The sequence below is a fragment of the Cicer arietinum genome, chromosome 2 (assembly GCF_000331145.2).
Source record: "Cicer arietinum cultivar CDC Frontier isolate Library 1 chromosome 2, Cicar.CDCFrontier_v2.0, whole genome shotgun sequence".
Classification (NCBI taxonomy): Eukaryota; Viridiplantae; Streptophyta; class Magnoliopsida; order Fabales; family Fabaceae; genus Cicer; species Cicer arietinum.
Genome location: NC_021161.2, coordinates 22,370,299 through 22,381,293, shown reverse-complemented (window position 1 = coordinate 22,381,293; position 10,995 = coordinate 22,370,299). Strand labels below are relative to the sequence as shown.

The 10,995-nt window shown below is 32.3% G+C and overlaps 1 protein-coding gene across 1 annotated transcript; it reads right to left on the bottom strand.

Moving 5' to 3' along the window:
- Positions 1-9,376: 9,376 nt before the first annotated feature.
- On the bottom strand, positions 9,377-10,584 carry LOC101500932 (zinc finger protein GIS3-like). Its single transcript, XM_004513680.4, has one exon. It carries the CDS (start codon positions 10,449-10,451, stop codon positions 9,627-9,629), a length of 825 nt encoding a protein of 274 aa, XP_004513737.1. The 5' UTR covers positions 10,452-10,584; the 3' UTR covers positions 9,377-9,626.
- Between the last annotated feature and the right edge of the window lie 411 nt (positions 10,585-10,995).

The window sequence follows — 10,995 nt, the reverse complement described above, 5'->3', positions numbered from 1 at the left end:
TATATATATATATATATATATTACTAACTCACTAAATAATATATATATATATATATTATAATTAAATCAATCCAACAAATATCTAAATACTCTTACACACATCACTTCACTCACATCTCAAACTAATTTGATAAAAATATCTACTCTCGTCGCAACTCAATTGACAGATAAAATTTTCTACAACCCGAGATATTTTTAACAAAACTGTCGGGTATTAAATTCTTCGTAACGTAAATAAATTATCCTTCTACAAAAGATTCATTGTAATTTATCTAATGTATTTATCGACGAATAATTTTAATCGAGGCACCAAAAAGATATTTTTGGCATTAAACTCACAAAATATCAGCAACTTGGCTAAAAAGCCTCATAATTCAATACCAAAATACATAAATTAGAAATTAAAACTCAGACTCTTGCACTTTTGGTTTGACTCCAATTGAACATCTAAAATTCCATATATGACTGAAATACTCCACATATGTCATGTTGATTTCTCACCAAAATTCAGCACTGCATTAAAACAAAGTAACAACGCAAAACTCCGAAAAATATCTACTTAATCAAGGAAATAAAGAACATAAATATTTCATTAAAGCAAAGCAAAAAAAATTAACAAAATATATCAAATAACTCTTTAAATTAACTAATGAATAAAAGATAAATAAGACTAAAAAAATGAAAACTATGCATATGATGAAGAGTTATCAATTCTCAAACATTGACAAAAGAACCAAGATGTTGTTTAACAAAGTACACAAACTGATTTTTTTTTTCTTTCTTATTATTTTTTCTTCTTTTTTTCTTTTTTTTTTTTTTTTGATTTTTTTTGAATGATTTTTTTTTTTTGAGAACCACCACCTCAAGCTTAAAAGGTTGTTATCCCATGAGCAACCCCAAACTTATAATTTTACCAAGAAAAGACAAAAAAATTTAGCTAACTCAAAGTAAGGTGATGTAATTAAAGTCAGGTTTTTGGTTTGAAATGTGGCTAGTAGCCGGAAAAAAAAGGGCAAGGCTCAAAGGGTCTAACAATGGATAAAATTTTCATATGGTAGTTAGAAATGCTCAAACGACCAAACAAAATTGCGTCAGTTTATGCATAAATAACAAGTGATGCATGTCAGAATTTGTGTAAGTTCTGAAGGGATAACACATGTCTGGATAATCACACAACAAAGAATTAAAGTATTTATGCTCAAAGGCTGACAGCTAGGATAATAAGAAAGAGTATGAACTATCTAAATGATATCAAACATGCCATTACAAAATTTATTTAGTTTTTTTTTATAAAAAAATAGCAAGTGTAACTTCGACAACCAAGGAGTAATCAACAATGCATGCATTAGTGAAACTTATCGAATTAAACAATGATATGAGTAAAGAAATAGAGTTTATATTTAAAAATCTGAAACAAATAGTTTAAGACTAGCTTCAAGTTGTTAAAAATTCTTCATCATAGTGCACATTTTCACACAATTAAAAAGAAACAAATTCAAATAAAAAAATAAGATTGCAAAAATAAAAGTTACCTCTAACTATGGGTTGCCTCCCACGAAGCGCTTCTTTAAAGTCATTAGCTTGATGCCTCAATCATTGTCAAGGTGTATTATATGACAAGAAGAACACATCATCCTTCTTGTTCTTTTTGTTTAGTAGAAATTCCATGAACTTGACATATAAATGATGTTGCTTCCATGTCATTCTCAATTGGACATTGATGAACAAGGCATAGATTGAATCTCGAACTTCATCAATCACTTTTTGTTTCTTTTCCTCTTGCTTATCTTCTTCTACCACAACAATGAAATCATCTTCAATCTTCAACTTCTCTTTCATCTTCTCAAACTTAACCACTTTCTCAAATAACCTCTCACATTGACTTTCAAATCTTTTGATTGAAACCATGTTATTCTTCATGAGTTCAACCAAAACATCTATAATGTGAAAGTCTTTGTCATTTGATTCTTTGGATAGAATTTTAGGAGGTATAATTTGTTCACAATTGATCTTTTTAATATAACACTCGTCGTTTTCTGCTTCTTTGACCAAAAAATCTTCATATTTTATTAGTGCGACAAAGTCATCAAAACAAGTTCCATTCATATGTCCTTCTCTGCAAAAGTCACACCTAAGAGGCCGCATCTGAGGGGTCTGAGGGTGATGTTTTAAAAATGTATCTCTCAAAATTTGTCTCTCAATCATGTGATATATACCAGATATAAGACAAGTATCACACTCTTCATATAATTGTAGTAGAATATCATCGTTATAATCTTCCATGCTCTACAGCGAATAGGTATCTCAAACAAAGAAGTGACAAACAACTAGCACATGACATTAGCAAGCTCAACAAATAAAAATAGAAAATAAAAGAAAAACTATTTTTTTTCAAAATTAAAAATAAAATAAAAGCAAAAAATTTATTGCAGAGCAAAAAATTTTAATTTAGTAAATAAATTAAATTCAATAGTGATATGGCAATCCCCAGCAATGGCGTCAATAACTTGATGGCGTTTCAGCAAGTGTACTGAATCGTTGCAAGTAATATTTAAAACGGTAGTACCGAGTGTCGAACTCAAGGACTACGTTTTACTATCGAATTATAATTAATTACTAAAATTGAATAAAAAGTTCCCAAATTGATTGAATTAATATTTAAAATTAACAACAATAATAAAATTGATCCTTTATAATAAGAAAAATATTAGGGATGAATTTCACTTTGAATCCAACATTGGTATCTAATTTGATCCTAGTTACTGAATTCCTTTATTGAATTATTACCGAATTCTCTTTATTATTCTTGCCCTAATGTATTAGTGACAGAACCTTTAATTCCAAAGTAACCCCTAACTCCTTAGTGGATTTAAGTTTAGAATTAAGTCTTACCGTACAGGAATTCTCTTGTTAAACTATTGTCTTGCAACTAATTTAATTGGCTTCATGACCTTCATCTATCCCTAGACTATAAAATCATGATTTCTCATCTCAAGCATTCGTAAAGTCCACTTCCGTTTCAAAATACGAATCGTAGAACATTTTAATGTTGATCAAGCAATAAAAAGCATTAAGCACATAGATGAGAAAAATAATTCAATAAACTCATTCATATAACTAGAAATCAAATCATAAAAATAAGGGTTTCATCTTGTTACACTCATCCCTAACAAATAGGGTTTAGTTACTCCTGACAAAGATAGAAAAGATAGAGATTAGAGAAGAATTACAAGAGAGATTCATGAATGGTGCGTTATAAAACTGCTCCAATGGTGTTAGAAACGGTTGTCTTTTATGTTTCTATGCTACGACACAAGTCTCCAAACTTCCCAATAGTAAATAAGATCCCTAGAAAGTGAGAAAAAAAACGCATTTTTAAACATTCAGTCACATGCCAGGTGCCCCAGGTGCAAGTGGATAGATTTAGGAAGGCCGAAATGCGCCCCAGGCGCAGGTCTTTGCGCTTCAGGCGCACAACATCTTTTATTTGACGTTTTCTTTATTTGGCTCCTTTTTCGAGTTTGAATTTGGTTCCGGTGTCTTCATGAAAGGTGTAGCTATGAATTTTAGCTTTCATTTGCACTTGGGTTGACTCCAATTGGACATTTATAACTCCAAATATGTCTGAAATACTCCACATAGGTCATGTTGATTTCTCACCAAAATTTAGCATTGCACTACAACAAAACGCAAAACTACGAAAAATCTCTACTTAATCAAGGAAATAAGAACATAAAAATTTCATTAAATCAAAGAACTAAAATCAACAAAATATATCAAATAACTACTTAAATTAACTAATGAATAAATAATAAATATGACTAAAAACAATGAAAAATATGCATATGATGAAGAATCATCACCTATATACCCATTTAGGAAGGTCTTTTTAACATCTATTTTAAATAATGTAATGTTATTATAAGCAAAAAAGTAGAGTTGAATGCGAATTGTCTCTAACCTGGCTACTGTAGCAAAGGTCTCAGTGTAATCAATACCTTCTTGTTAATTGTAACATTGTGCAACAAGTCTGGCCTTGTTTTTGACAACTTCTCCATTTTCATTGAACTTGTTTCTGAAAACCCATTTGGTTCCAATAGTGTTTTTCTTTGGTGTGGGGTACTAGATCCCAAACATCGTTTCTTTTAAATTCATTCAAATCTTCTTGCATTGCAAAGACCGGTCCATCATTTTCTAAGGCTTAATCAACAAAGGTAGGTTAAATTAATGATAGTAGACCAAACTAGGTTGTTTCCTTTAAATATGATCTAGTCTTCAGTGGATCATTGTCATTTACAATAATCAGAGTTTGAGAATGGGGTGACTTGTACTTCCATCCAGTTCTGACTTCTGAGATATTTTGACTACTTCTGACTTGGTCGAATTTATCTTCTGATGTTTGTCATCTTCCTCTTATTACTTGCATCCTCTAATTGTTTGGGTTCTTCAAGTTTGTATGCATTTGCTTCCTCTGTTTCCAATAAACATGTAGTATCCTCAACTTGTGTTATCTTTTTAAGGTCAAGTTGTTTGCCATCAAATGTAACATGTATTGACTCCTCCACAATTTGAGTTTCCCTATTGAACACTCTATAAGCTCTGGATATTTCAGAGTATCCAAAGAAGGTACACTTTCATGAGCAGGGGTCAAACTTGCCAATGTTGTCTTTATTGTTTAACATATAACAAATACAACCAAATTTCTTAAAGAAATAGATATTAGGCTTTTTACCCTTCCATAATTCAAATGGTGTTGTATTCAACATTGGCCTAGTTAAAATTATATTTAGAATATAGCATGCAGTGTTAATTATCTCTGCCTATAAATGTTTTGCAACATCCATCTCATTTAACATGGTTCTAGCCATTTATTGAAGGTATCTATTTTTTCTTTCTACAACTCCATTTTGTTGTGGTGTTCTAGGAAATGAGTTGTGTGAGATTCCACTCTCATGAAAAAAACTTTCAAACAAATTTTTATCAAATTCTCCCCCATGATCACTTAGAATTATTATTATCCTAAAACATTTTCCATTCATTACTTGTTTTCAAAGTGCATTAAACACTTTGTGACAGTCATCTTTACTTCTTAAGAATTTTACCTAAGTCCAGTTAGTGTAATCATCTACTATTACAATTCCATATTTTTTTTCCATTTATTGAGGTTGTCTACAATGGCCCAAAGAGATCTATAAGCAAGAGCTCAATGGGTTTGGAGGTAGAAACTAAGTTTTCTAACTTCACACATAATTTCAGTTTTGTAGCTAAGCTTAGGTAGACCTAAAAAAAAATGAAGTTTATTCAATTTTGATATTATTCCTAGTTATGCATTACCTAACCTTTTGTGCCAAATTAATTTTTCTTCATTTACTGACATGAGATAGCTAACATCTTCTTGAACTTGCTTCCTTCATAAGTCAGAACCAGATTTTCTTATATGTTCTTTGTTGTTTCTTTGTCAATGCATTTGTCAAACTCCTTAAAGGTGATGGCATTTATCATGAAGGTTATGCACTTATGATGCATCTTGTACATCTTCTTTTGTTCAGCATCCATCCATTTCAATGGAATTTCAGTGTCATCAATATTTGTTACAGCACTATAGCCATCTTCCACAAAGTCCTAAAGTTTAGGACCTTGTGAGATAAAGAAGCTTCTGAGTGTGTCCTTCCAGTACTCAAATCTTTCTCCATCAAACTGAGGTGGTTTGTTGATGTTTCCACCAGAGGCTTCTTCATTGAATCGACACGTGTTGAATCCTTTGATCTTTCCTCAAATACTGTAAAGTGCTTAACCTTGAGACCAAACTCTAATACCAATTAAAGGTGCAAACACGAGATGGGGATTGAATTGTGTTTGTTTAAGTTGTACTATTTTTAATTATTAATTCAAGAACTATTTCTGGTTTGGTGATTTTCTTAAAACTGAAGGAGTAGAAATTATACTTAAAGAAATCAAAGGCAACAATAGAGTAAATAGTGCAGAAGTAAAGTGACACAACCAGATATATCCTGGTTCACCACCAACTTGGTGGCTACATTTAGTCCCCTCACTTAGAAGGATTTAATCACTAATTTAAATCCTTGAATCACACAACATCTTACTCTACAAGTTAGTCTTTTCAAAACAACTTGACATCTACAGACATTTTGAGGCAAACAAACACTTTGACCCTACAAGTCAAGTCTTCTCCACACAACCTAAAAACCATAGATTGTTGAAAAAAACTACACCTTGACCCTACAAGTCAAGTCTTTTGAACACAACCTAAAAACCACAAATTGCTTGAGGAACCCTAGAGGCCACTGTTGGGTTAGGTTACACAAGTTTGGAACCGATTGTGTTTTGCTTCTACTAAGCATATTTTTTCAATTGATTTCACACACTAAAACACTTAGAAAATATTCCTTTGAGCAAGTGTTTCTCTAGAACTTAAGACTTTGAACTTTGAATACATAGGCAATTTGCGCTCAATATTTTCTTAATTGTATGGAATTTTGAGTTTATGAGTTCATGCCTTTTTCTTCAGCTTTGAGTATATATTTATAGAACAAATTAGGGTTTCACTTTTGTCCTTGTAAAATCTAGATCATATATTTCTTGTGAACAAATTCTTAGTGTATCTTCTTGTGAACAAATAATGAGTGTTTCTTCTTGTAAACAAATAATGAGTGTATCTTCTTGTGAACAATATTTGGGCCATATCTTGTGATTTTTTTTTACCATATTTTCTTCTGAATAATATTTTGACCATATCTTCTGCTGAATATTTTGGTCATATTTTCTTGTGAACAATATTTTGACCATATCTTTTATGAAAAATATTTTGACCATATCTTCTTATGAACAATGTATTGGCCTTATCTTCTTGTGAACAATATTTTTACCATATCTTATCTTCATCTGTCAAAGATTTCCTTCAATTATAATTTTGAATATATCTAATTTCATATTGTGTTCAAAACTTATTATTGTGAATCTTCCTTCATACTCTTGATTGATTGGAGCGGATATAAATTTAGGCTAGTTCTGAGATCTTCAGAAATTTAGATTCGTCTAAATCTTTTCTTTAGAGTTAATTCTTTCCATTAGAATCATTGACTTTCCATCAGAGCCATTGACTTTCTTGTTGGAGTCAATTTCTATGTTTCTTAGAAAATAATAGGTAGAGGCAAAATTGTATAACTTTGAACTAGTGGCTTTGGGAAAATCACATTGTTGAATCATCGGAGTAAGTGCAACATTAGAGGCTGCATGTCAGAGGTAGCATTTAGAGTTTGTTGCAACTTTTTGATCAGCGGAATATGAGCTTTGAATGCATGACTTGAACAATATCTTCAGAGTTAACGATAGCTTGATATGAACTCTCCATATGCATGTTGTGTTTGTGCACATCAGAGGCATGCAAGGGCTTTAGAGGCATGCTTCAAATTCAGTCTTCAGACCCAATTATCAGATGCAGTCGTCATACCCAAACATCAGAGGCAATCTTCGTAACATTTAAAGGCAGGTTTCTTTTAGAGGCGTATGTTCAAAGACATACGCATGTGGTTTTGTGTTCCTCTAATCTCATCCTTTGATGACTTCCGATAGATACTTCCTCTGATATCTTCATCTGATTTTCTAATTCTAACTGCTGCACATTTAATGAAGCTATTAGTCTAAGTCAATTGTTCTCATAAAATATATTTGTTAACATGAAAACCACAAGAGAAAAACCAACTTATTTCCAACAAATTTTGCATAAACTATCGGTCAATTTTGCAAAATAGATTTTGTGTTAGATAAATGTGATGCCGCTGATGGTCAAATCCTTCCACATCAGCCGAATGACCTATGCATATCTAAACAATTATATTTTGGTGTAATCAAGTACAACCATGCCAGTTGTTCCCTGTATTATAAATAGACATCTTAATTACCATCTCAAAACGCCCATCCAATTCAAATCTAGCTCATTACACCTTGACTATATCTAATGGCCTAACCAAAATGCAGTATATAGTCAAGCCTACAAAAATTAAAGTAGGAAACACAATCCAATCACACATGTATAGCGTCTCACAAATACAAACACAAACACCTACCTATCTTATGTGTACCCAAATAAATTTATACTCCCACAAATATCTTTTTTCACACTTGATAGTAATTAATTTTATTTAATGTTTTCAAATTCATGTCGAAATTAAGTAAATACAGTTACAAACTTACCATTAATCATAATGGTCATCTCCTGACAAAATCAACAAAATTAATTTAAGGTATTTTTGAAATAATAATATTAAATGTAAATAAATTAGATGAAATTTGTTTATACTTAAGTACTCAAACAAATGTGGACATTTTATTTATAACTTAGTATTGATGGAGTACAGGTTAGAGGCTGTTTAATTAGTGAAAATATTAAAATATTTTATTTATTCAGTTTTTAAAATATGTGTTTATTTTATCTTCGGTGAGACACTTGAAATAAACAATTATATATCAAGGAGATAAAATGAAATGTTAGTTAATAAAGATGATGACCATGATATTTTCAAAATAATTGTACAAAGTTCTACCTAAGGAATCAGTTGTAACCTTATTATAGAGAGGGTTAAAAGAACTAGCTTGTGGAATATGGAACATGATGTAAAATATGCAAGATTAAGTCCCTAACTCCCTAACCTCACACCAAATCATTTTCAATCCTTTTTTTTTTTTTTTGTATAACAAGTTCCTTAATTATAAACGACTTGTACTCTTTTTATATAAATTAGGGGAGCTACTTCACTTCATAAATAATTAAAGCAATACAATGTGGAATTTCATGAAGATCGTGGAAACTAGCCATGGCCGATGATGATGATCGTGTATGAACAATATATTTTTTTTGTCTTGTATTCCCTCTGTGAAACGAAGGAAGTAACAAATCTCACACATTGGTTTTGAGGTAAATTCCAAATATTGAAAAGTTTCTCATAATGGCTTTTAGCTCTTGGTGAATTTGATACCTGTATGTATGTCATTTATTATTGTCCACAGCTTTTGAAAAGTCCGGTTTAAAATATAATAAAACAGAATTTAATTAATTTATATTATTTTTATATTATTAATCAATTATAACCATTAAATCATTATTAATGTCTAACTTTTATCATAACTACTTAAAAAAAATTAGTCACGTGATTAGTTATAATTTGCTTACATTTAAAAAAACTTACATTGATAGTTTATACAAATTAAACTCAAAAAAGAAATAGTCAAAATAAATTTAAAAGTTTGAACTTATAAATAGAGATTCATGTACAAAATTTCAATAATAATAGTGAGAAAAAGTTTGTACCAAAAAAATTAATATAGTGAGAAAAAGTAAAAGGAAACTAGTCTATATGTATGTGGTCCTTGAGAAAATTAATGACTGCAATCCGTGCCAAGTGAAATTGATCAATTGCTAGAGGGGAAAAAAATTAAATAAACAAATAAATGGAAGAAAAAAATGTACAAGATGTGAAACTGAATTACTAGCGGCTAGCCACGGCGTCTTAAGCTTGAATCTAGAGATGGCTACACCATCACATCATTTGACTCACACTTTCAAATAAATCCAATCAAAACGAGCCGAATTCAGCTGCGCCGATATATCAAGGCGGGGCTAGGCTAAGATGTAAATCTAAACCAAATCCATCATCAAAGTTGGGCCCTACATCACCTTTTGTGAACCTACTCAAAGATGGCCCATCAAGTTTCCCAAACTGGGCCATGCTATGTACTTCTGAGCCCATCGTCGACAATGTGGTTGAAGAATCCGCTACACCGCCAACGCACGGTAAGACACCTGCACTCGCGGATCTTGCACCTGTTATAATGCTAAAATAATTGTTGCCACCACCGTTGCAGTTACCAATACCGTTGTTGTTCGGAGACGGGAAAGCACAACCGTGTGAAACTGACACGTGGAAAGGAGGAGGAGCAGTACGTTGAGGCATGTAGACCCACGAAGGAGGAGTAGCTGGCATCACCACTTGTCCCGGCGAAGCTAGCAGATGTGATGGCGGAGCGAAAGCGGAGATGATCGGGTTTCTAACAAACGAAACGGCAGCGTTTCGTGTAGCTTGTAACTGTGCCCGTTTAAGCTGTTGGCGTTCTTTTTTGTGCGCGTTTTGGTGTCCGCCAAGAGCTTGAGAGTTTGCAAACTCTCGACAGCAATATTGGCACTCGTATTTCCGATCGCCTGAGGACGGATTTAAACCGGAAGTGCCACCGTCTACAGAGACGGATTCGGTCGACCCGGACGGTGAAGTGTTGCCGGTGCTGCCTTTTACGGCTGAGTCGGACGCGTCTTGAAGTGGTTGTGTTGCTTGTGATTCGTCATCGTTTTCTTCTTGGACGCTGAAACCGAAGAGTTTTAAGCACGTGGTGGAATTGGTGTTTATTCTTTTAGTGTGGTTGTGGATTTGATCTTCCATGGGAGTGTGGTTATTTTTGTGTGTATGTGTGTGTTGTGAAGAATAAGATAAGGCAGTAGAAATAAGAGAAGAGGAGATAAGTTTGTGGGGGGTCTGAAGTAGTTTGTTTGATGTTAAGGTGGTGTTCAATGTGTTGGGTCTATTTCTATTTATATATGGAATTTTGGAAAAAGAATAACATAAACTCTAAAATATTATATATTTATTTAACACTTCATTTTATTATTTTATTTATATGTCGCTTTTTCTATTACATAATCTATATAGAATTTTATTGACGGACACCAAATATTTTTCAACATAGAAAAGGTGAAATATGATGAAAATTAAATAATGACCGGAAAGATTAATGTGTTTGTGAGAAAGAGAAGTAGGAGTTTGTGCGAACATCCCAATGAGAGAGAAGTGTGTGAAAATATGGAACACAACCCAAGAACACCCCACAGGGGACCCAAATGGATTGCACTTGTCTCTCTGCCACTTTTATTTCCATTTGCTGATTAACACATCAAATTTCATAGATGCCTTTTATTCATCAGCATTT

Coding starts and splice junctions, on each gene's coding strand:
- LOC101500932 (XM_004513680.4), bottom strand. CDS start 10,451: ATGGAAGATCAAATCCACAACCACACTAAAAGAATAAACACCAATTCC.